The 26,782-nt window shown below is 35.6% G+C and overlaps 2 protein-coding genes across 3 annotated transcripts in view; one reads left to right on the top strand and one right to left on the bottom strand.

Moving 5' to 3' along the window:
• The window catches only part of LOC111416008 (diacyl glycerol kinase 1), a 193,001-nt gene that overhangs the window by 132,169 nt on the left and 34,050 nt on the right, over positions 1-26,782 (top strand). The gene's annotated exons all lie outside the window — the stretch shown is intronic.
• On the bottom strand, positions 10,659-11,478 carry LOC111416005 (zinc metalloproteinase nas-14-like). Its single transcript, XM_023047931.2, has 3 exons — positions 11,246-11,478; positions 10,814-11,186; positions 10,659-10,762 (listed from the first exon to the last, which is right to left on the bottom strand). The coding sequence occupies exons 1-3, from the start codon at positions 11,476-11,478 to the stop codon at positions 10,661-10,663; spliced, it is 708 nt and encodes a 235-aa protein (XP_022903699.2). The 3' UTR covers positions 10,659-10,660.

Genomic DNA, 26,782 nt, shown 5'->3' with positions numbered 1-26,782 from the left:
TGAAAGCTGCAGCTTTATGAGAATTATGATGGAAAGAAAAATTAGGAATTACAGTGTCAGTTTGTGTGGGTTTTCTATAAATTTTAAATTCAATTGATTCTCCTTTGTTAATGAGAGTTAAATCTAAAAAATTTAGTTGGTTGTCGGTTTCTAATTCCAAAGTGAATTTAATATTACTATGTAAATTATGAAACTCATTTTGAAACTCATTCCTCTTCATCTGCTAGGTAATACCCGACATCTTACTTCCATAGTATTCTTGAATTGAATAAATTTCACTTTCTATTAGGTGTTTCTTCACTTCCGCTTTAAATTTCTTCTCGTCTAATTGTTTTGTTCTTGATGGTAGAGAATTATATAGTTTTATTGAAATATATTTGAAAGTATTTTGTGACTTCTGTACTCTGTGTAAGGGTACCAGTAAATTGTTTCCATATCGTGTACTGTAGTTATATATTTCTTTCCAATGTCTCTCTTTGTGCATGAACATATTGTAGACAAGAAAAAACAAAACAGAATGGTATTGTCTGTATCTTCAACTCCCTAAAATAGCATCTGCAACTTTCTCTATAACCCAATTTTTTAAGTATTCTAATTGCTTTTTTTTTGCAATTTAAAAATCTCACCCTCAAAATCTCACTAGATGCGCCCCAAGTAAGTATGCCATATATTGCCATACTATGAAAGTACGCAAAATATACATTCCTTATTTTTCCTCCGGTAAACATTTAGCTAACATTCTTAAACAATACAGTGCCGTTGCCAATTTTTGTTTCAATTTTTTTATGTGGTCCCTCCATGATAGAGCTTCTCATAGTGTAACTCCTTAGTATTTAGTATTATCTCTGACCTCCTGGTTTTGTTTTGTGAAGAAGGTAAGTGTATGTGTTTTTTCTTTGTTCAGTTGTAGATTATTTACTTGGAACCAATTTTTTGCTTCATTTAATGTTATATTTGTTTTTTCTTTTAACTCTTCTAAGTCTTTAGAACTATTTATGAATGAGGTGTCATCAGCATACAAACACATTCAATCTGCCTTTATATTTTTTGGTAAATCGTTTAAATATGTATAACAGGAATAAAACTGGTCCGAGCACAGAGCCCTGTGGTATTCCAGTTTCTACTGTTCTCCATTCAGAAATTGTTCCCTTCCAGTGTGTCTGTTGTTGTCTTTCCTGAAGATATGAAGCAATAAGTTTATTTCCATTTTCGTTTATGCCGTATTTTTCCATTTTTTCAGAAGATTTTGGTGATTCACTGAGATTCACAAAAAACTACTTGTGTATAATTTTGCGTATCAAAACCAGTTATTATACTTTGGATTACACTAAGCAGTGCTGATGTTGATTTTTTTTTGATATGCATGTTGGTATTGTGTTATTAGATTATTGTCTTTTATGTGGTCCATGATCCTGTTTTTTATTGCAGTTTCAAAAACTTTGGGTATTACGGGTATTATTGATATCGGTCTGTTCTATCTTCGGGTAATGATTTCGTTGTCCAAATGTGACAACTTGTATTAGATTTCGATTAAGAGTGTTTCTATTAAGATGATGAAATCATAAGAAATGCGTTATTGCGAGATTTATGGTACTGCGCGTTTTCTGATGTTTTCCACAGTTTACATCGCATTAACTCTTTAATTACTAAGAGCGTACGTTTTCGTTTTTATATAAGTGGTAATAATAAACGTGAAGTGTGTTTTCTGCTGATGTTTTTCGTGTTTCGCAGAATGAGAAACGCAGAAATTTGTCTTGCAAACATGTTTATTATGACAAACGAGTTTATACCTCGGAAACTCTTTAATTTGTAAAATCTTGTGAAATGTAGTCTTCAATTACGGAGGAAATCTATAGTAATATTGTATATTTTTCATGTTATATTTAAGCTTGATAAGAACCCTAAATGAGATTTGGTTGGTTTGAATGATAGAGTACTTCAGATTTGTTCAAAGCCGCTTGTAACCTAGGCGCCACATCAATTTCAGGTTGATGTAATATTAATCTCTGAACAAAATGTAATAAAAAGTTTTTTAATAACTGAAATTTTATACTTTCTCCTGTTTTATTAATAAAAATTCGCTTTACATGTTTCGACTCTCTTCGCCATCTTCAGAAGCGTCGTCATCTTATTAAAATTGACTTTCAAAGAAAAATATGTTGGTATAAAATGTTACTCATAATATTAAAATCATTTTTATAGTATGACTTCGTAATGTTAACCAATAACGTTTAAATATTAATTGATTTATATTATAAAATTTGAATATGTGATATATTTTTTATTTAAAAAATTTGCGAAAAGTTTTATTTATCATGTTCGTTTGGTAATTCTGCGAAATGCTTACAACATATTTCTCAACCAAGTACAAAAGAAACTACAAAATTTCAGTTATTAAAAAACTTTTTATTAAATTTCGTCCATATTACTGATATACTTGGACCTCGGCTTAATTAGTCAAACGATTTACAACTTCATCTGGTAAAATCAAGGCCGCTTGCAACCCAGGCGCCACACCAATTTCAGATGGATGTAATATTAATCACTGAGCCTCGGCAGGAAGCAACCTCGGCTTAGTTAACAAAAAGATATGCAAGTTTACTCAATAAAGCCGACGCCGATTGCGGTCGAGACGCCACAATGATCTATCTCACCCGCAAGTGGCCTCGGCTTAATTTGTCAAAAGCTCTTTATTAGATAAAGCCGAGCCACAAGCGACCTTGGCTAATTTTTATTTACGAGGTCGTGGAAAATCTGCTAGCAAACATCAGGTTTGATGGCCTTGAGCGGATAGTGTGGGGTTAGACCCTAAGCTTGGATCTCCGACCCACTAAAAATTCCTATCCTCGTCTTCTCCTGAACCGCCGACAGGTATTTCCTAGGAGCTACATTGTCACTTCTTGCTCTCTCCCCTCAAATACTCTCTTTCTACCTTTCACCTGCTCGTTACTCTGTCGTTCCGGACGAATAAAATTACTTAATTTTTTAGTCTTTACCTTTCACTTACCTATTACCTAGACGAGGGGAAGATGAACCTTCGTCCTTTTTCTTTATTCATGCCTCTCTGCTTCCCTTACACTTTTTTTAAAATTTCTCCCATCCGTTCACCTTTCTGCCTCTCTTCATTTGGACGATAAAAATAGAAATTCCTTATAACTTTTTGGTCTTAACTATTTACTCATGTACATATTACCTGGACGAGAAGAGGATGAAACCTCCCCTCTTTCCTCTTCTGTACCCTTATCCATTTCCCAGAGCAGTTTCTCTCATCTCAGTCCTGCATCACCACATGCTGTCTCCTCCTCTCTTTTTCAATTTCTTCTTTCCGTTTGATCGTGAAGATTTTTTAAAAAGAATTCCTATAGCCACCCAGTTTTCTTCCCTTTCAAGCAGCAGATAGGTTGGGTTGTACTTCCACACACTTTCTCGCACAAAAGGCTCTTTCTCTCTCAAATTTTTCTCAGACGAAAATCGTATGCAAGGGTGAATCCTCTTGGCCACAGAACTAGCACCCCGCTGTTTCAGCCTTCCTTATCTTACACAGCGAGGTACCAAATATACTGTGCCCAGTGATTGCTTTTGTCAAGTAGTTTAAGTGGTCTACTTCATCCCATTTCCTCTTTGTCCATGCTTCTACGTTTCTTATGAAAACCTTAGCCTATCCATCATAATCATCCCACCTGTTGCCAGTTGCGAAATATCTTCCCTTTCCATGTATTCCATGTGTATAGGGAAGACCGGGGCACACTCGGACACTTTTGGTCAGCTGCCTCTATTTCATCAAACATGGAAGGTAGCTACTACCTTTTAGTAATACAACAAAGTATGCTCTATTACACAAGTTACAAAACATTTACTCTTGTAGTGCTTGACTTGATAGGTTGTGGCAGTTTCAAAATTACATCAGACCTAGGGACCTATGTCTTGTTTTCTCAAAAAGCTGACCTCGCATTCATCAGATTGATCATCAACGACTTTGCCAATGTAATATTTGATGCTTTTTTTTTGTAGGAAACTTAACCAAAATGTAATTATCGCTCTCAATTATTGTTTCTAACTCTAGTAAGCCGGGCACATCAGTTTCATCATCTTCTAGGTCCATGTTGTCTAGATGTGATGAATGAGAAGAATATTTGCCTTTTTTATTTTTGGAATTTCGATATCTGAATCAGATGAAGATGTTTCATCTTGAATTTTTTTTTTTGCTATTTCTTTTCTTTACTTGCTTTCTTTTCAGTGTTTAATTTTGGCACCACCTTCTTTTTTTCTGATTTCTTACTTTTTGTTGGAAAGACTTGTCTTGTAGCATTTTTCTTAGCTTGTTTCATAATTTTTTCCCTTTTAATGTCTCCAACTCGTTCCTTTTCTGGTGTGTCGTTGTAAATTTTGGAGTTTCCTTTCCTGGATTTACGTACAATCTTTCGTGGGAGTGTTCTTGGAAAGGGGCGAATATCAGCAACCGTGTAATTCTTTTTTCTCTTTTTGAATACGTTTACAAGCACCTCTTCAACAACACTTTTTATTTTGATCGTTGTCCCGGAATTTTAGCTCAAAAAGTCGTTGAATGATGCTTTACACCTTGATTTAAATGGCCCATGGATCCCTTTACGATATCTTTACGTTGACTTTTCGTGTTTTTCTTCTCCTCTGCAGTACTACAATTTATATCTTGTAGGCAGCAATCCTGACTCCCATGGTATTTAACTGTTCTACCACTCCCTCTACATAACTACATAACTGGCTCTTTCTTCCGCAATCGTTTTTGTCCTTGCGGTAATAAACAACCCCAAATCGTTGGCATATGCTATCAAATTTACCCCTTCTTTCATCTGCGTCCTTAAGATTTTATCGTAGATGAAGTTCTACAGTATTGGGCCAAGTATCGAGCCTTGAGGTACACCACATGTTATCTTAAACGTATCTCCGCTTGCTTCCACTACATATCTCTTGAATAGGTAGGATTTTATTATGAGTATCAGGTACTTACATTCCCATCCTCTAGTGCTTCAACAAACTCTAGCCATAGAGCGGAATTGAACGCACTTCGTATGTCCAGTGTTACCATCACAAATAGTTTTGATGTTGAATAGCTTTGCTCGTAATACAGTCAACGATTCCCTGTACCCTACTGATGGCGTCTACAGTTGATCTACCTTCTCTGAACCCGTACTGGTCTTTGCGCAGCATGTTCTTCTCATTCATTTCTTTTTTCAGTTGTGCCCTTATTAGCAGTTCCCGCACCTTCGCCATTGTATCGTCCAGACAAATCTGTTTAAACGAAGCCCTACCGTCCGTACCTTTATTTGGTTTTTCCACCAGAATAGGATTCGTCGATTTCCATTGACATGGGAAATAGCCCTATGTGACGCAGATATTATACAGGATTAGATAAAAGTATGGAGACGGCGATTTCTTGTCGTTAATATTCTGCTTTTCAAAAGAAATGAACCACCCCGTAGGAGTAGGCGAAGAACTTTGAAATTATCTGTCTGTTAGGTCTTGAAATTTCGTGTTGTTGAATAGTATTTTTCGGAGTAGTTCGCCGTTTGTTTGTGATTGTTGTCATTGCATCAGTAAACTTAGTGTCTCAAAAATGCAAAATGGAAAAGGACGAAGTATCGGTATGCATGAGGCTAGTTTAAGCTTTCGGGAAATTGGCAGGATTGGTAGGAAGAACGCTTAGAAACCCGTCGTAGAGGCAGTGGACGTCCTAGAGTAACAGCAGCACGCGAAGATCGGCTGTTAAGGCGAAGTGCAATACAAGACCCAGTAGAACCAACGCGTACTGTTGCAACCAATTGGATACGAGCAATTGGTCGCAGAGTGTCTATGATTTATCGTGGAGTACGCACATTTGGGTTACATTCATATCGTCCTTATTTTCGTCTTCCTATGACTCAACAACATAAAGATGCCAGAGTGCAGTGGAGCCAAAACCGACAATATTGGGACCATGAATGGGAAACTATCGTCTTCAGCGACGAATCCCAATTTTGCTTATGGAATTCTGACGGACGTTTACGGATCAGACGACCTAGAGGTCAGAGGCAAAATTTACAGTTTGTTCAGCGTCGCCAAACGGCTCAAACTTCTGGTGTAATGCTGTGGGGAGTAATACGCTACGGTGGCAGGTCTCCTTTGCGCCGTTACATTGACGCCATTCTGGAGCCCGTGTTAGTGCCTTTCCTCCAAGACCTTCCAAAGCCCGTCTTCCAACACGATAATGCGCGACCTTATATTGCTCACGTAACATTAGAGTTCCTAGCACAAAAAAATGTTCTGCAATTGCCTTGGTCGGCAAGATCCCCGGACTTAAACCCTATTGAACATGTCTGCGTCGATTATCCCATCCTCCCAACACTTTAGAGGAATTACGTCAACAGCTGGAATGAGCAGCCCCAAGAGGCAATCGACCATCTAATTTCCAGCATGCCACGAAGGGTTACTGAATGTGTAAGAGTACGTGGAGATGTAACACATTATTAACGATATTATCAATAAATATTGTCATTTGTTAATGAAAATTTAATCATTTGTTTGTCTCTAGGCACTAACTATTTCTACGTAATTTAGAATTTCTGCGTCTCCTCTTTTGGGGTGGTTCATTTCTTTTTAAACACAGTGTATTTATTTTAGGAAATTAAGTTTAGTACAAAAGTTTGTTATGTAATTTTTATCTACATTTGAGAATGCTTCAATTTTGGATTTGTTCAATTGTTCTTGAGCTACGCCTGTCCGCGTATTTTTTTTTTAATTGGAGCCTGTTCATTTGGCCTATCATTCGATAGAGCTTTTTCTCTTTACAACACTATTTTTGCTTTTTTTTTAAATTTATTTTAATAACATGTTTACAAGAAAAAGTTTAAGTATTTACGAATAATAGGTATCATCAAGCATAATCTATATTTCAATTCTTTCACATTCACTTCAACGCGCCTTTGACATGTATTTGACGTAAACAGTAACTACTAATACAGTTACCTCGCTGCTTCGCTCGACTTTGTTTATCGCTTTGCCTTTGTCTGTCTTAAATGTACCTACTATTCGTAAATACTGGAATTGGCTTTTTCTTGCAAAAATGTTATAAAAATAAATTTAAAAAAAATACTATCGTAAAGAGACAGGCGTAACTCAAAAACAATTAAACAAAAACAAAATTGAAGTATTCTCAAATGTAGATAAAAATTACACAACAAACTTTTGTATTGAACATAATTTTCTAAAATAAATATTAACGGCAATAAATCACCGTCGCCATACTTTTAACTAACCGTATATATTTTTACGAAATTATCTTTGTTACCCTCGACCGTTGCTATCAAGATTTATAGCATGATACCATCTGGTCCAGGTGCCTTTCTTTTGCGTATCTTTGTTACCGCCACTTGCTCCACTAGCTTCTCCACAACAAAAGGTGATATTTCTGTTTTAATAATCCTCTATGGACCACATAATTTTATAAGTATGGGAATTATAGGGTGAATCCTCCGTGATTTTGTAAGTATGGTTACTGGATTCATATAGAACTAATAGCAATGAGATTATATTAGATAACTAGGGGAAGGCAAGGCAAGACGGGGTACTTAAGCACTAAAAAATTTTTTGTAGTCGTAAGAAATGCTCAATAGAAATACGAGCTAAAGCAATTAAAACGTCAGTATTTCTGAAGTTAATTTCAAAAATTAGGACCAAAAAAAATTACTATTTATGGTAGGAAAAAATTTTTTCAGGGTTGTTCAAGTACCCCATCTTGCCCTATAGTGAGGGTAAGATGGACTACGCAGGAAGGGCAAGATGGGGTGGCTCAATAATTGGAAATGCATAGGTTTTTAAATTACAGATTTATTCAAACGCAAAAAACTTATTTCAATAACTAAAAAAATCTTGACATTGTTTGAAAAAAATGTCCAAAAGGATAAATACTTTAGTCGCAAGTAACATTTAGTTTGTGTCATCTGAAAAGTTACGGATTTATTATTCAGTTCTCATCGTCCTTTTGTAAGCAAAATTCACAGATATGGTGTACCTCGGCATCCTCGTCCTCCTCTCCCGCACAAGAACAATGATCCTACTTCTTGCAAGAGACGCATGACAGCCATCCTTCTGTAGACTGAGAGTAGAAATGGCCATAATACAGACACATCTTCATCTGACGTGCTTCTTTCTTCGTTTTTTTCTTTTTTTATCACTTTTGGCAGATTATTTATTGTTTTTTATATTTTCCCTTTTTTTCTTTACGAATAAATAGCAATTTTAACATTTTTCTTAGGAGCATTCTTCACTTCTGCATTCTTTCCTTCTGCATGCTTTTCTTCTTGGTCCTTCTTTTTACCGAGCTTAACTTTATTTACACTCTCTAGAAGTTCTTTTTTGTAAGGCGAGCTAGTTACAACAACAGTTTTTCCTGTTTTGTGGCCTGATTTCCGGATGTTTTTCTTTCTGACATGAGGAACAGGAACAATTTGTTCAGGAGAAACCGCAAAGGATCTTAATTGATAGGTGTTGTTCTTGAGAGCTTGTTGGTTTGTGGTATCGTTATTGGAGTTACTATCATTCCAATGTGAGCACCCAGGTTCAGCAAACGCATCTTCCTCTTAGGTTCGGCTTGGTTGACAGAACCATCGTTTATCTGTGGTATAACCTGCTTACGCGAGCAATTTGAAGCACTTCCTTGGTCACTATTGACAATAATGTTAGCGGCTTCATTTGTAATTAAAGGAATGTCTGTTGTGATAGAAGCTTTAAACACTGAATCTGGAAATATATTTGATTCGTAAGGACAAATTCCAGTTTTTTGAAACCATTTATCGCAGTTAATATAGTTGCAGCCCTGAGTAAGGCTTTGCCCAAAATCTCAGCGATTTGAAACTAAGTAACAACTTTTCCTGGATTTGATCGTAGCCAATTCCAATAGAGAATGACCACACCATTAGCCCTTGCTTTATCAATTATGGTCAGACTCTGTATATGAGTTGAATGACCATCCAACAATAGCAGGACTGGTTTCTCCTTGGTTGCTTAAGAAATTACGATGAATTTGTCGAACCATTTCTCAAAAATGTTTTTCTCCATCCAGCCAGAGACATGGCATTCTGTCCACATTCCAGGTGAACAATTGTTCAGCAATTCTGGTTTCATTCGCTGTCGAGGATACACTAACATGGGTGGCATAAAACCTCCAGCTGCACTTTTCTTCTTTCGGCAGATGAAAATGAGCCTACTTGTTTCCTCCCTTTTGTTGCCAGTATTTTGGAAGTATTCTTTGAAACAGCAGAAATCCCACTTTCATCGCAGTTGTAAATTCGATCTGGTTGCCAGCTCTATCCGACACTCACACAGCAACTATAGTCAACTATTTTCCACTAGGTTGCTACACCTACCGTGGCAGTAATTGCAAAAGCCCCGTCTTGCTCTCCACCCCGTTTTGCCCCGCTCTCCCCTATACATGAATAAATTTTCTATCCAATGGTATAATAATTAAATCGATTGCTTACTTTTCTACTCTCTCAACACGCTATGGAAGACACGGAAATTTCTATGACTTGCTTATAAACACAAAATTGCCACTGCTCACTTTGTTCCGTTCAGAAGCCAGCTGAATTCACGATACCATGTTCTGCAGGGAGTACGCAACATAAGTTGTCTATATTAAGAAAATACTACATTATAGTTTTCAAGTTACGATGGTGGTCTAATCAAGATCCAACTTCGGCTACTCTCCCCTATATTCCTAATTTTTGTAAATATTTATTCGAGGACATACAGAAAGATCACATTCATCATTTTTGAACAAAAATATGCTCAAATTTGGGTCAAAAAATACCTGATGGAATTCAAGGCTGATCATTGTATTTTATTGAAGAGCAGGTACAAAGTTGTTAAGAGAGACTTCACCCAGATTGTTTTAAAAAGCAAATTTCTGTCTACTTTAATCCACATCACTGAACCACTGATCTTTATTTCTATCTTTATTCATATTGAATATGAGGATAATATTTTTGTGGCAATCTTTTTCCGCTTCTCGGACATCGTTTTTAATTTTATTGGAGTGTTGTTTTCGCCATATAAGTCTCATTGGAATGAATTTCGAAATTCATATTTACCATCGATATCTGTCTCAAATTAATCGTTATCTTTTATTATGATTATTCCACAGAATTGTGATATAATACAAGTTTTTCAAGACTACCAACTGGATGTAGTTAAAGTTTTTGTGAGATAAAAACAAGAAAAACATATAAAATACATTTTCCTTGTTGACCCAAAACTTTTTAATTATCGTTCGAGGAATATAAATTTTTTTATATAAACTTTTTTTTATGGAATCGTAAAAGAAATTCTTTATGATAATATCACCATTAATAAGTTTTTTCCGAGATTATCATAAAAAAATCATTTAAAGTTAAATTCGTTTTCAGCCGGAAAGAGTTGATTCAGCTGACAATTGATGACGCCGACGAAACCTCATTGCAACCGTAAGGCCGATGTTGCAAAGTTTAAAAGTTCACACAGCTACGGGATCGATTCTTCCTCTCCCACGTCCGCAAAACTATGACGTCATAGTCTTTCTATTGTGACGTCATGTTCAACCCTCGCGTATAAGGTGACCGAGTAAATTGAAATTTAGGTCAAAAATAGAAACTTTTACTTCATTTTTGTTTTATAATTCTATTTTGTTATTGCAATTATACATTAAATTAATCCTTTTTACGTCGCCGTCGCTTAATTTATTTTGATTTTTTAAAACCACACCAGGATTTGTCTAAAAGAATTAAATTTTTATTTTTGTGTGAATTAAGAAATTACTTTTTACCGGTAATATAGTTGGTAACAAAGGATGTTTACTAAAAGCAAAAGAATTGTATTGCATAATCGAATAATAATCGTATTGGGTTCCCAAATTTGTCGTCAATTCATCTTCGTTTAAATAAAAATTACTTTCCATTCCTTCTTGAATATTGTCCCATAAAATTTGAATCCAATCGTCTCTATCCGGTCTGGTGTGTTCATGAAGAAATCCTAAAGTATGCATAACTTCGTGGAGAACAGCTCCTCTCGAAACCGTGCACAAATACGATTGTAAATTAATGATTTGTTCCCCTCCTTTTCGACCTAAATTTGAATGGCAACCGTACAGCTCTGTTCGTATAAGAACATGATCTTTTTCTCCATCCCTAGGTTTAAATCTTCAAAATTAAAAATTACGTCATAGAGATAACTTTTCAATAAACAAATTAATTCTTACTTTACACACGTATTATTACTAAACTCTTCTAAAACCGAGTTAATAATCGTTAAATCAGCGTCGATTATATTTGAATCGTATTCAATCGGAACTATCCCATTTATCCAAAGTCGATGATTTTCACTTAAACCATATCTTGATGAAATTTCAATTTTATTTATGTCAGATAGATCCAAATCTATCGAAATGGTTTTTGGAAGAACGATAATTACAACCACAATAATCAAATACATTTTAGTTAATATTGGTTTTAAATACAAACAAAGCTATTAAAATATGTAATTAAGCCAAGTATTTGTCGTAAAATGTTTATGATGATTCAGTTATGTTAATTGTTTGAGAATTAAAGTATAGGTATCTATTATGAAGAATATGGCAAATTTTATCAATAAAGTAGAGTTTCTTCATAAATTATCTTCGGATGTTTTCATTTAAATGATACGATTAGAGGATATATGAAAGCAACATAGATAACATTTTTGCTTTTTTGGATTACATCTCCAACGTAATATCTTCAACTTCATCGTCATTAGATTCACAAACGCAATTAGTTGTGAAAGGTCTCTTCATCTCCATTGTTTTGTTGTTGAATGCCATAATGAAAAACTGCTCACAACAACACGAGATAACGCAACACAAACATTTTGGGTCAGTAATGACTTCGAAATACTAAATATTGCTCACTCAGAAATCAAACTCAATGGAATCGCCCATCAGTGTATTTTCAGCTCAACGCCAGTTGGAGTTAACTATGAACATCAGTAATTTCTGAGATTTTGATACTAAAACCTTGAAGGAGTTTAGATAATAAATATCAGAAATTTTATCGACGATTGTACCACGATATCATTCTTCTTCAGACACCTCGCAATCCGCTCTACCACACCTGAAACATAGGGGGCAGATAAAACCTGGTGCAGTATCTATTGGGTCTTAACTCTGCTTGCATTGTTTGGTGGCTCGCTGGATATCACTCACTTTCTTCTTTCTTTAAATTCTTTTTGTTGCATATCCTTTCTGTTCGCTAGAACATGGTTGGATCTCTGAATTCTTCTGTTGTGAATGGTGGTGGGATGAAGCCTGCAGATACCTATTCGTGTGTGTCTTCCGACTCTTCTTTAACGCTTCCTTTTGAAACATCTCCATGTAAAATATGGCGATCATAGGTGCCAGATGTAATCCCTCTGACTGCTCTTCGCATTGCTCATAGAATTCTCATTTCCAGCTAAAATATGTCGATGATAGGCAGTACTCCACTAACATTAAACAAGGACTGATAGAAACTAGTATCATGTGAAACTAGATGTTTTTGGGTCGATAATGACTTCGGAATAGCAACCTCAATGGAATCGCCCATCAGTATATTTTCAGCTCAACGCCGGTTTGAATTAACTATGAACATCAGTAATTTCCGAGATTTTGATACTAAAACCATGAAGGAGTTTAGATAATAAATAACAGAAATTTTATCGGCCAAAAAATGAGGAAACAAACATTTCTTTCAACAGATCGAAAGAAATTACAGCTTTATTCTGAAAATTTCGGCACACCGAAAGAAAAGCGATTATAGTTCTACACTTATAACTTACGATTTAAGAAAAAGTAGAAAGTTACAAAAATGGAATGAATGGCATGACCATAAAGAGGAATACAAGGTAAACCCATTAAAATCCATGGTTAAAAGGAAAGCCGAGCCATGAAATTTGGTGTTCCTATGGTGTGGTGTGAGATTAAAGAGCATTTTTTAGACTGTTACTTCTGCCTCACAAATATTACAGGACATTCTAGCAAAACTCGACATAAAATGAAGTAGCTAAACGTATCTTCAATGCATTTGCCTGTAACTGAAACGTGCAAGCCACGAGAATCTCAATCTCCTGACACTTTGCCTCAGCTGTTTAATAAAAAGAATCTGAACGAGTTGGTTCGCAATCTAAAACTATCGAAAGTTTAGGAAAGTGGTCAAGACTGCAACAACGGAACCTTCTAGCTCAGTTTTAGATTAAGAGGTACGTCCTTCGCTCAATATTTTGACATGCAGAATTCAATGTGCATCTGTAGAGATGTCAATGGACTGATGGTGCAGTTGGGTGTACAAGATAACCCACAGGAGTGGCGAAAGCAATACTCCTGCATAATAGCAATACATTCCCATCGGTACCTTTAGCTTACACAGTAAACGTAAAAGAAACACATGATAGCATGGCTTCCTTGCTAGAGGCAATCAAATATAACGATCATGAATGGCAACTTTGCTGTGCGAATGGGTTCACTAAATATTGCTGCTTTTTGTACCTATGGGATAGCCGTGACACTAAGAACCATTATATAGTCAAGAAATGACCTATAAGAAAATCATATTGCTTCCGCTTCACATCAAATTGGGGCTTATGAAGAACTGTGTAAAAGGTTTGGATAAAGGAGGGCAATCATTTGAAAGAAAATCTTCCCAAATTAAGTGTTACAAAGCTGAAAGATAGTATATTTGTTGGGCCAAAGTAAAAAAATTGTTGAAAGATCGAGCATCTGATACCAAAGTCACAAATATCAAATTAGCTACTTGGTCAGCTTTTAAAGCAGTTGTGAAGGGCTTTTTTGGGCAACAAAAAAATGATAACTGTGTTCTTTGTGAATGATTTATTGAACAGCTACAAGAATACGGGATGTAGAATGTCGCTAAAAGTCACTTTTTACACTCCCACTTTTTACCAAGCGTCCTTACGATTGAACACGCTGGAACCTTTTGATGATGGGCGACTGCTGTTGGGGTGTTGTTAGGGAGTATGTTGAAAAAAGTTAGGAGTATGAGAATATGTTGTGATCTAATTTAGACAATCCATTGGCATCATGTCTATGTGGTAACTATACATTTAAAATAACATTAAATTCTAAAATACTGATTCTGTATTTCTTGTTTGTTATATTTCAGTCAATGTTTGCCAGTACTGTTTTTGACTCTGTTGTGTATCTAGGAGATGTGACATGATAGATAAAAACTGATCTTACCAGTGAACTCAGCATCCCAAAATTAATAAAATCCACCTCTTTATAAAGCAGATGCAGAAACAAGGTTTAAATTTCTGGACTAATGTTATTAATGCCCCAAAATCTAAACTTATTTCAGCTCCATCCTCAATTACAACTTTATATTTCGAAACTCCAATATTAAACCCAAACACATTAAAAATCTTGAGATTTTGAAGAAAGCAATTTCAAGCCAACCTAACTCCTCATTCACCTGAACTTAATCTTTTTAATATACAAATCTAACTCAAATCTTAAACCAAACTGTATTCAACTTAACACTTTATCACATTTTCAACCATTTCTAATGCAATACAGGCTGTCTCGTGTACCTGGTTCGTTAGAACTTTTTTAGGTTCCACTATTCGTATAGTTTTGAAATTTTAGTAGCATGGGTTGTTCATTCGGAACTTTCGATCTAAAATATTTCCAAGATGGCTGCCACTTCCGGTCTACCGGAAGTAGACCATAACTTCGTTATTTTAAATGGAATGCTATTAAATTGATTGCGTAGATCATAGAATTTTATTAACTAAATTAGAAATGTATAATTTTCATAACAATTCCATTAAATTAATAGAATCATACTTATCAAATAGAGTCCAAGTTGTAAAATGTAGCAATGAATTATCTGAAATACAAATATTATTACTGGGTGTACCACAAGGCTCGGTTCTTGGCCCATTATTATTTTTAATATACATTAATGACTTAAGTAGATCTTTACTGAATAATAAAGCCAAAATTGATATGGCTACAATTAGATCAAATGCTCAAAAATGGTTCATTCACAACAAACTAAGCTTGAATAATGAAAAAACAGCTCAGGTGTTCTTTACGCTGCGTGATCTCTCGAATACACCGAATCCTGTCGCTCATGTGGCGTTGCCATATCGAGTCTGTTTGCAGCAAACTTAGTGGCAACATCTACGTGTTGAGGGTGTTGAGGAGAAACGTATCCCAAGACGTTTTGCGCGTTGCGTATTTTTCCCTCTGCCAAGCTACTATGACCTATGCGCTGCTTGCGTGGGGAGGTGCAAGCATGTGTGATAGTGTTTTCAGACTACAGCGCAGATCTATCAGAATTCTGGACAATTTGAAATATGGTGAGGAATGTAAAGGCTCTTTCATTAAACTAAATATTTTGACATTTCCATGCCTCTACATTTTGGAATGCGCTGTATATGCAACGCATTTTACAAGGAAGATTGAAACAAATGGAGATCCTCACAGTTACAACACTCGTAACAAAGACTAACTTTTAAGATTTTAAGTTTTTTTTCGGCAAATTTCGCTATGCTCTTTAAAACTCCATATCCCAGCCAACGTTCATTCAAAAAAGCTTTAAATTGGCACGATTACTCTTCAGATGCTATCAAATAGATTGTCATTTGTCGTAGCAGAGTATCTTATACAGGATGGACAAAAATGGACATAAATGGATGGACAAAAACATGGTCCAAACGGTTTTTGGTCCATGTTTGTATTATTCTTGTCATTAGTTACACTTGACGACAGTTGTAAATCATTGAACATCATGGCAAATTAGTGGAGTCTTATTAGGGAGATTAGATGTTAGGGAGACGGCTAATAAAAGAAGAACAGCGTTGTCATATTTTGTGAATGCCAAATATGTTGTGATCTAATCTAGACATTCCATTGGCATCATGTTAAGTTCTAAAACACTGATTCTGTATTTCTTGTTTGTTATATTTCAATCAATGTTTGTCAGTACTGTTTTTGATTCTGCTGTGTATCTAGGAGATGTGACGTGATAGACAAAAACTGATCTTACTAGTGAACTCAGCATCCCAAAATTAGTAAAATCCGCCGATTTACAAAGCAGATGCTGAAAAAAAGTTTAAATTTGTTGACTAGTGAAATCAATTGACACTAATTATTCTCTAAGTGTCAACTAAGTTGTTTTTGTCAAATCCGGGTATAAGGCTTCTTTGAGTTAATAAGTATTTTCAATGTGCTTCTGAGTTTCCAGACGTTTTCTCTATTCATCTTGTTCCTATATTGATGATATCATCAATCCTTTGGAAATAATGTCCGGTTTGTCTCTCATTTTCCTTGATGTTACGTCTAGTTTGGCCAAAGTTATATTTCTAGAAACTGCATGATAGCCGATAGACTCCCGCTCCCTTTAATGGGGTTAGTTGGTCTGTAGCTATCGGAAGAGCGTTCTGTATTTCGCTGACCGTACCGTATCGTACTATATCATTCTTCTTCAGGCACCTCCCAATCTGCTCCGTCATACCTGAACCATAGGGGAGGCAGATAAAACCGGCTGGTGCAGTACCTACCTCTGTTTGCGTTGTTTAGTGGCTCGCTGTATATTCCTCATCGTGTAACCGTTCTTCTGCAGTGCATCTTGTAGAAATCTATTTCGTTTCTTTAAATTCTTTCTGTCGCATATCCTTTCTGCTCGCTGGAACATAGCTTGGATCACTGACTTCTTGTGTTGTGAATGGTGGTGGGATGATGCCTGCCGAATCTTGTTCGTGTATGTCTTATTCCGATACACTCCTAGTTCTATGCTCCCATCTATCTTCCTAGTGACCAATACATTCAGGAATTGTTTTGCAGCTTCCATTTCCACGGTAAATTTGATCATGGAGTGTTGTGAGTTTAGGTCATCTAGAAATTCCTGGAGTCTATAACTTCTGTTTCCAAGGATTCTTCCTTAACGCTTCCTCTTCAAACAAGTCCACATAAAAATTGGCGATCACAGGTGAAAGAAGTGATGTCTGTGGATCTAACTTCATACTTTTGATTAAATTCACAAAATACGTAAAATTTCTGACATATGATTCTGTTTTACCTGTATAAGGTAAAGCCAAGATTCTGTCTCCTTAAACAGAATCTTGGCAAGGAATTTTTCCAGCTGATACGTAGCAGAATTTATGGCACTAACAATCCGGTTTATGGATTTTAGATAATCAATATATTCTTGGTGATACTGGGGTCTATACGAAGAAACTTCTCTGTTGTTCTGCTCGAATTTCTGTAGATTTTGCCAATTCTTTAATTTTTCTTATCATCTTCTCGATTGGGTCCCTTTTTATTTTCTTATAGGTGGCTACATTCAAACGGCTCGTTATCTTGTCGTTGTATTCTTTTCTGTCCATGACCACGGTTACACTTCCTTTGTCGGCTGATAGGACGAATGATGGCCTTTCTTATCTTTTCATGTATTTATTGTCAAATTTTAACCGATCTCATCACTTCGATCTTGTTTCTGAAGAAGGCATCCGAAACGTCAAACACTTTCTCAAATGACGCACGGCTTCAGGCGAAAGTTCTAGGTCTAGTATTAGTTCTGGTTTTAGTTTAAGTATCGATTAATGTCTAAGGAGTATGTGGCAAAACCCGAATTTACTCCGAAAAATTTGTAATGATGAGTTTCGTTGTAGGAAGTAAGGACCAACAAATAATTTTTAGAAAAAGAAGGAAAGTGACAATAAAAAGACCTACAACAAAACAACCTACAAAAATAACATTGAAAATTATTACAGTTTTTAGATTGGCAGTAGCCCTTCTACTGCCAATCGGGAACATTATCGTGTGTTGCGCAACCGTTGTACTCCTAAGACATTTTGGAAAACAATGTGATCACTTGGTGTTATAGAGTCTCCCACAGATCAACACACTCTTGATGCTGCTGCTCTAGCGGAGTATTTTGCTGATCCTCCTGTGGTGGTTGGTAACATAACTAGGCAGAATACTATTAATGAAATCCTTGCATCTACCAACGTGCTTTCCTTTTCATTCTGCTTGGTTACAGCTGCTGAGGTCCGAGATGCTTTAACTTACTCCAAGTCCACTAGTGTCGAAGCAGATGGTATTGGACTAAGATTACTCTTACCCATTCTGTATATAGTTATTACTCCCCTAACACATATTTTCAACTGTTCTTTTGAACAGTCTTTATTTCCGTCAATCTGGCGAATCGCCCATGTTATTCCTATCCCAAAAATTAATCTCTGTCCCATATGGATGACTTTCGACCCATTTCTATTCTATCTACGTTGTCAAAAGCTATTGAACGTTTAGCTTATTTACAGATTCAGAAATATCTTGAGGAGTTTAATCTGATTAACAAGTTCCAGTCTGGTTTTCGTGAAGGGCATAGTACTACTACAGCACTGATTAAGATCACCGATAATATTAGATCTGCTTGTAATAAGCGTTGTGTTACCTTGCTAGTGTTACTTGATTTTAGTAAGGCCTTTGATTCTGTGGACCATGCCCTCCTGTTAACTATGCTTTCTGCTATTGGTTTCACCTGTTCTTGTGTATCTTGGTTCCAGTCCTACCTTTCCTATCGGTCTTTACGTGTCCGCGTGGAATCTATACTCTCTTCTCCTGTTGACATCAAGTATGGAGTTCCCCAGGGCAGTGTGCTGGGTCCTTTGCTCTTCTCAATTTTCATAAATAGTATTAGTGATGGTATCTCGTGTAACTATCATTTGTATGCAGATGACCTTCAACTTTATATTTCGTCAACTGTTAACAAACTCCCGGATGCTTTGTTACATCTTAACAATGATCTCTCTAGCATACTTGACTGGTCTAGACCTCATGGACTTAACCTGAATGTAGGTAAAACGCAAGCCATTGCATTTGGCACTCGCCCCTTGCTGGCACAATTTAATTAATTATCTACCCTTCAACTGAGGCTTGGCGAAACCGTAATTCCGTTTTTTTAACACGGTCAAAAATCTTGGTGTGGTAATGGATTCGGCGATGTCTTGGCGGCCACAAGTTCAGGAAGTTTGTAGGAGAGTTTACTTCTGTTTCCATACTTTGAAAAAACTTCGCTGCTACCTTCCTCCTGTTGTCCGTCGTAACCTTTGTTATTCTCTCATTTTCCCACACATTGATTATGCCGATGCTGCTTATCCTGATCTTTCCGCAGCCCTTCGGGGTAAATTGGAAAGACTGCAGAACAATTGTATACAGTACATTTTTGATTTAGGAAGGTTTCAGCACATTACTCCATATCGTAACAACCTGCAGATGATGACTTGCCGGAGTCGTAGATCATTTCGTATGCTTATTATGTTGTACAAAATAGTCCATACCCGCACTCCTGCTTATTTGTCTGATTTCTTTCACTTTTTAGCATCAGATGACTTGCCCACTCGATTAATGTCCGAATCTACGCTAATGCTTCCAGTCCAAAGTACTGAAATCTACCATAGATCTTTTACAGTCGATTGCGTTGTGGAACGATTTGCCTGCTGTTGTTCGCAATGCAGCTAGTTTAATAAGTTTTAAAAATGCCATGAGGCGCCATCTGCTATCTCTTCAACTATCTTCTTCTTTACCTTTACGTGTTTGTTTTCTTCTCTAGTCCGCCTTTCATTTATCTTTCGCTGCACTTTTTTGTGTCTATTTCCTTTCTTGTAGTAACTGACTGTCGATTCGAAACATAATTCAAGTATGCTTTCGCTCAGTTTTATTAGCACATCATTTAGTTTTACTTTTTCGGTAGCTATAATTATTTAGTTAAAATTGCATATACACTGTTACCAGTTGGGTCTCTTGGAAGATATCGCTTTTGCGTTTGAATGTACATATTTATGTAAATATTTGTTTTTGAGGCAACATTATTATTATTATTAAATTGGTTACGTTTATGGCAGTCTGCTAGAAGGAACCTTTGAATCACCATAATTTTGTAAAGGTGAAACTTCAGATGTTTGTTCAAAATGTTTATTAAACTTTGCCATGAATTTGGTATGCTTGAGCACCTATGACTACCTCCACATTTCATGAGTCTTAGATTCACTAAGTTGATGGTTGAAATTAAGCTAAATTAACTTTTATATTTTGTGATGAATTCGAACAATTTTGCAAAAAAAGTCGTCAACAAAACGTAAAGTCGCGAGGTTTCCCAGAACTGTTAATTATCTAACTACTAAAAATTGTTTGAATAAATTGTTTTTACAACTTTTCCATTTCCCGGAATAAATCATTTAATTAAATGGTCTGTGTATGATATAGAATACATCACGGAACGTTAACCATCGTTTCATTTTAGTTTTCTTTTTTATATTTTCACCCGCAACCCGAACATTATCCGAAGTGCCGTTTGTTTGCTTTTCGACGAAATTCGAAACTTGGGGGGTTCCAACAGCGGAAGAGTTATGTTCTCTACGCCACCGGCATCGTTATTGCACTTAAAAAGAAAAACTTCAACGAGAAACTCTCACAAGAGAGTTTCGAGAACCAATTAATGGCAAAACAGAAAACTTTTTTGATAACCAATCAATATTTATTAACAAAAAATGAAAAGAAATTTTTTCTTAAATACGAAATTTGTATTTATGAAATGGAAGTTTCCTTACATTATAAGTAGAGGTGATGTGTATTTTACAAGGGAATCTCCTGAAATATATGGTCCAATTTTCTCTAACTTTACCGTTACCTTGAAATACGATGTCGGGATCGTTCCCGAAAAGAGAGGTTTACATAGGATTAGACTCGTTTTCATCTCCCGCATAAAATGTTGAAAAAAGAAATAATATTGAATAACACAATACGTGTTTAAGACCATTAGTCTTGCGGCTATTAAGCTAACTTTGCCACTAAAAAACTTACTGCCTCTCTCGAGAGGCACACCATAAATTTAATGTTATCGTAAAATTTTACTTCACACATTTGGCGGAACTTAAATTACTCGTTTACCTACGTACTCGTTTACTCTAAAATCATATTACAACAACCTAAATGTGTTTTGTGTAAGTGATTTTTTATGGACTTCCACTAAAAGATATATTTCTCGAACAGAAATAGAAACGTATTTACGAGATTTATTTAACTTTCCATTTAACAAAATTCCATTGATTCATATTAAAATTTTGAAAATAATTTCAATATAATCAGAATTCCATTTTAACGTTCGCTGAAACGTAAAATTTTTAGAACGTGGAAAATGGATAGGACTTTCGAATAACCGGGTTCAGCTTTATTTATACATACGTTTATATCACCCCTAATGCTGCTGCTATATAGAGGAATTCCATTAATGATTCTAGCGTTTCGTGGATGAACAACGGAAATTCACTAGGATTAGTATAAAATATTGATGGAATTGAAAATTTGGAACGTGTACTAAAACTCCAATGGTTATTAACTAATCATTAAAATTAACTTTAAAAAATAGGTGCTAAACAAAGAATAGATTAGCTGTATATGTTACAGTTAAAGCATTCATTCCGTGAATGTACACATTGTTTAGTCAATGCATACATTAACCCTTTGTTGACTAGTGGTTTCACCGCAAGACCAATAATATAAAAATACTTCTCTAGCCGTCTAGTGGTTTTACAATGGTGCCACTACAATAAGCGCGTGTGCAGACAGTAACCCCACCACTCTGTGCATAAATTTCGGCGCAAGGAAGGCTAAATTCTGATAATTCACGTGGTAAAAGTGAGGTTGGGGTATATAATTCGTTTAGTGTGCATTATTTCGTTTTTAGTGTGTTTTTCAAATATGAGTGGTAAGTTTTTAATAAATATCTATTGTTCAATGTATAATTAATTGTACTTACTATTAATCTGTGAGTAGATATTACTACTATTTGAGTATTATTTTATGAAAACCCTTCAGGTTTCACAATGAAACCACTAGGCACTAGGCAAATCCAATCTCGTTGTTACGTACCTTGAAATTTTCAGACATACAAACAGTGTTTTCGATTGCTGAGCTAGAAAAAATTGAGCCAGATGCTTTGTTTACTTTATTGAAAAATATTCCATCTGATGCAGAATCCGAGACAAGTGGTGATGACGACGAAGATGAAAATTTATCAGAGTTAGGAGATGGTTTAGCAAATAAAGAGCAGGAAGAATGCAGAATTTTGGATATAGCTAATTTGCCAATAATTTTTCAAGATGAAGAAAATGAAGAGAATTGGGATTCCGACGATGAAGTGCCCCTTTCGGAGATAAGAAGGCGTGAATTAGCCACAAAAACTGTATGGACTAAAACTGCGTACAACTGCTTGAAAAATAAAAAAGATTTTGGTGGGGATTATGGTCCCAACATTCCAGATAATGTAGAAGCTCCAACCGACACATTCTTTCAACTTTTTCACAAAAGTTTAATTGATTATCTCGTTTTTCAGACAAATTTGTATGCGGTACAAAATACCAACCGTGCAACTTTTACTGCAACAAACTTGAAGGAAATGAAAACTTTTCTTGGTATCAATATGCTGATGGGTATCAAGAGGTTGCCAAGCTATCTTGATTATTGGTCCTCTAGGCCAGAACTTAGAAATGAGTTCATAGCCTCTAAAATGTTCAATTCAAGTGGTTACTTGACAACCTTCATGCAAATGATAATTCGTTACTACCGCGTAGAGACTCTCCATATTAAGATAAACTTTATAAGTTACGCCCTGTCATAGACAAATTGTCTGACGCTTTTCTAGATTGTTACAAACCTTCACAAAACCAATCTGTTGATGATTCCATGATCCGGTTCAAAGGGCGTAGCTCCCTAAAGCAATTCATACCACTTAAAAGGGGCTATAAAGTCTGGATAAGGGCAGACTCATCTGGCTATGTTTGCCAATTTCAAATCTATACTGGCAAGATAGCAGGTGGTCCAGGTGGTCCAGAGAAAGGCTTAGGAAGTAGAGTTGTCAAAGACCTTACTACAGTTTTAGTTGGAAAAGGACACCATGTATATTTCGATAATTATTTTAACTTGGTTTCTCTGCAGAAGCAGTCGCAATCAGAAATGATATATGCATGTGGAACTGTAAAACGTGGAAGAAGAGATTTGCCGCCGGGTATAACAGATGACAAAGATTTACGAAGAGGTGAATCAGATTACAGTGTCAGTTTAGATGGAATTGTCTATGTGAAGTGGAAAGACACTAAAGCAGTAAATTTTTTGTGTAATCATATGAATCCTACGGAACAATTTCATATAACCAGGAAACAAAAAGATGGTACACTGCAGGAAATTGCATGCCCAAAATTAGTAGTAAGCTACAATAAACATATGGGACATGTAGATAGATTTGATATGTTGAAGTCTCTTTATGAAATCGATAGAAAATCAAAGAAATGATGGCACAGGATCTTTTGGTACCTACTGGATGCGGCTGTTGTAAACGCTTACATAATCTTCAAAGAAAGGGCTCAATCTAAGTCAATTGCACTAAAGCTTTTTAGGTTATCTGTTATTTTGGGACTTATTGGAAGTGACAGTAAAACCACCAAAATCGGACGTCCTTCATCAATTACCCATTTCAAAACTACAGTAGCCCCAGAAATTAGGTTCGATTCCTGTGCCCATATGCCAATTCATGGTTCATCCAGAAGATGCGCGCTTTGCAGTTTCCTCATCGCATCAAGTGGATGTGTTCAAGGTAAAAATAGTGCCGCCTGTCTTTTATGTTCTCGTACATATTTTCTTATTCAGATATAACGTTGGATTGTGTTTAAATGACCAAAAGAATTGTTTAAAATTTATTTGTGTAAAAATTTCTACTCAATATATTTCTAACTGCCTAGTGGTTTCACATCGAAACCTCCCTCTTATGTCATTCCGGGGTAACTAAATCTTTCTTTTGATATGTATATGTTCTGCTGACATATATATTAACAATATTTTTAAAGAAAATCTTTTTTTTAACTAAATTTAAAAAGTCAGTCAACAAAGGGTTAACTAATTTATTTAGTTAATGTGTATATAAAATACGAAATGTAAACTTTTACTACACTCAGGTGCAAAAAAACGCAACAACCTAATATTTGGTAAAGTTTGAAATGTGATAACTTTTTTATTTTTCGTTCAATTTTTATGATTTTTTCAGCAAACTGTAGATAAAAATGTACGAATTTCATGTTCAATATCCAGCCTTTTGTTAAATGATGATCATTTAGTCGGTATACAGGGTTAATTGAAACGTCGTTCTAGGATCCTAATTTCAAAACACCTGTGGAATAATTTAGTGTATAAATTATTTCAAAATATAATTTTTGTTAAGAACCATTCATTCCCTACATTTTGTGTTTTGGTTCATGTCTCTATGTGCATTCGTTCATTTTTAAGAGCGAAATGAATTTGTTACTAACAATTTACTTAAGATACGTTACTTTTTAATAAGGTAGCCTTGTTCATTGTTATCCTAATGACAGTTTGGTAGCATCAGTTTGTGAGACAACTAATGAAAAGAAAAAAGGTAAGAAAAGCAAACAAAAAAAAGGAGGAAAAATTAAAAAGACAGAAAACAAGAGAATTTATTAATGCAAAGTAAAACTAAAACGTAACCCTATGTACCACTTTTTTACAAGATATATTATCTTAATATTTTATGTTACGACCTCTAGCTCTTATCACAGCTTCCATACTATTCATGCTGTCGATAACATTACAAATGGATTGCTGCGTAATGTTTTGCCATTCTTCTTGAAGATCTATTTGCAGTTTATGTACAGAAGCTGGAGCTACTTCGCGGTCTCTCATCCGCCTACCAAGCATATCCCACACATACTCAATGGGATTTAGATCGGGCGAACATGCTGGCCAGTTCATTTTATTAATACCCACTTAAAATCATCGCCTATAAACTCACTAAAGGGTTACACGTAATTAACCAATACTTCCTCGATATATCGGTGGGCAGTTAATGATCCATCGATGATGACCAAATCAATGCAGGCTTCCCGTTTTATTCCTGCCCACACCATTACTGAACCACCTCCATAGCTCAGACGGGGGCTGAATGTGCATTCCGCAAACCTTTCTCCATTTCTTCTCCACACTCTTTTCCGCCCATCTGGAGAATGTAAGCAGAACCTGGATTCATCGGTAAAAAGAACATTGTTCCATTGCCTCAAATCCCAATGTATCTGTTCGGTGGTAAATTGTAGTCTACCCACCCTGTGGCGCGGAAGCAATTTGGGTCCAACTGCTGATCTGCAAGCTTTCAACCAAGTCAAAGCTAACCCCACATTTATACCTCGGACCTGTCGAAGCTCATTTTTCGTGTGTACTGACGTTAAATCACGATTCCGCAAAGCTATAACACGTATAAATCTGTCATCAACAGCAGTGGTTTTTCGTTTTTTACCGCTTCCTGCCCTTCTCTTATTTCTTTCAATTTGTGTAAAACGTTCTACCACTCTTTTAATAGTGAAGCGATGAATATAAAGGATCCTTGCAACATATTCATAATTACGCCCATCTTCAACAAGAGCAACAGCTTTAGCGCAATTTTCAGCACTTATAATCATGGTACTAATCTTCTGTATAAAAAAATCACTGTCCAACTGTCATTAGAATAACAATGAGCAAAGCCACCTTATTAAAAAGTAACGTATCTTAAGTAAATTGTTAGAGACATGGACCAAAAAAACAAAATGTAGGGAATGTAGGGGTTCTTAACAAAAATTATAATTTTGAAACCATTTATACACAAAATTATTCCACAGGTGTTTTAAAATTAGGATCCTAGAACGACGTTTTAATTAACCATGTATACCGTCTATATGACCAGCATTTTACAAAAGGCTGGATAGTGAACATGAAATTAGATATTTTTATCTACAGTTTGCTGACAAAATCATGAAAATTGAACGAAAAACAAAAAAGTTATCACATTTCAAACTTTACCAAATATTAGCTTGTTGCGTTTTTTTTGCACCTGAGTGTAGTTGATGTATACAATTACTAATGACGCCCAGTTAAAGCTTAAAGTACGTTTACTAGTATATTACATAACGAAACCCAACCCAACCCAAAAAATGGTTACTACTATACCTACTTACTACTTGCATCACATGCAATCGCTTCCATTAAAAACATTATATTGCACATTTACTTTGTTCGACTGATAAATACTTTCAATAAAACGTTACGTTAATGTATACATTGACTGACTAATGTGTACATTAACTGAAATGCACGCTTTACCTGTGACATATACAGAGTGGTCCATTTAGCGTGAGATAAGCGATTATCTCGAAAACGGTTCATTTTACATAAAAATGAACCAAATGAAAGTTGTTTTGTGCGGAAACCATATGGCGATAACATTTTTTGACCTTGATCTTATTTTTAAGGTCATATGAAGGTCACGACCAATTTTTTACATGGCACCCTATGTTTTTGATTGTAAAATCTGAATCGTACGACAGCGAAACATCTTTTGTAGACAAAATCTAAATAATTTTTTTATTCAAATAGTTTTAAATATTGTTTATTTATAAGAAGATGATTAAACTATACTATTAATCAACAACAAGTATAAAATTTATAATAAATGTTCAAATATTTCTCCACCCACTTCAATACATTTATTAACCCTTCTACTAAAACTTTCTTTACATCTTAAAAGGTTTTCTTCGCTACTATTTCTGCATGCATTTCTTATCCGCTCTTTCATGTTTTCTGGCGTAGTCGGTACTTCGCGATAAACATTATCCCTAAGGAGGCCCCACAAAAAAAATCAAGAGGTGTTCTCCATCGCCCAGCATA

The sequence above is a fragment of the Onthophagus taurus genome, chromosome 7, assembly GCF_036711975.1.
Source record: "Onthophagus taurus isolate NC chromosome 7, IU_Otau_3.0, whole genome shotgun sequence".
NCBI classification, from domain to species: domain Eukaryota; kingdom Metazoa; phylum Arthropoda; class Insecta; order Coleoptera; family Scarabaeidae; genus Onthophagus; species Onthophagus taurus.
The sequence above is the reverse complement of the archived record's forward strand: the minus strand, read 5'-3'. Positions and strand labels throughout refer to the sequence as shown.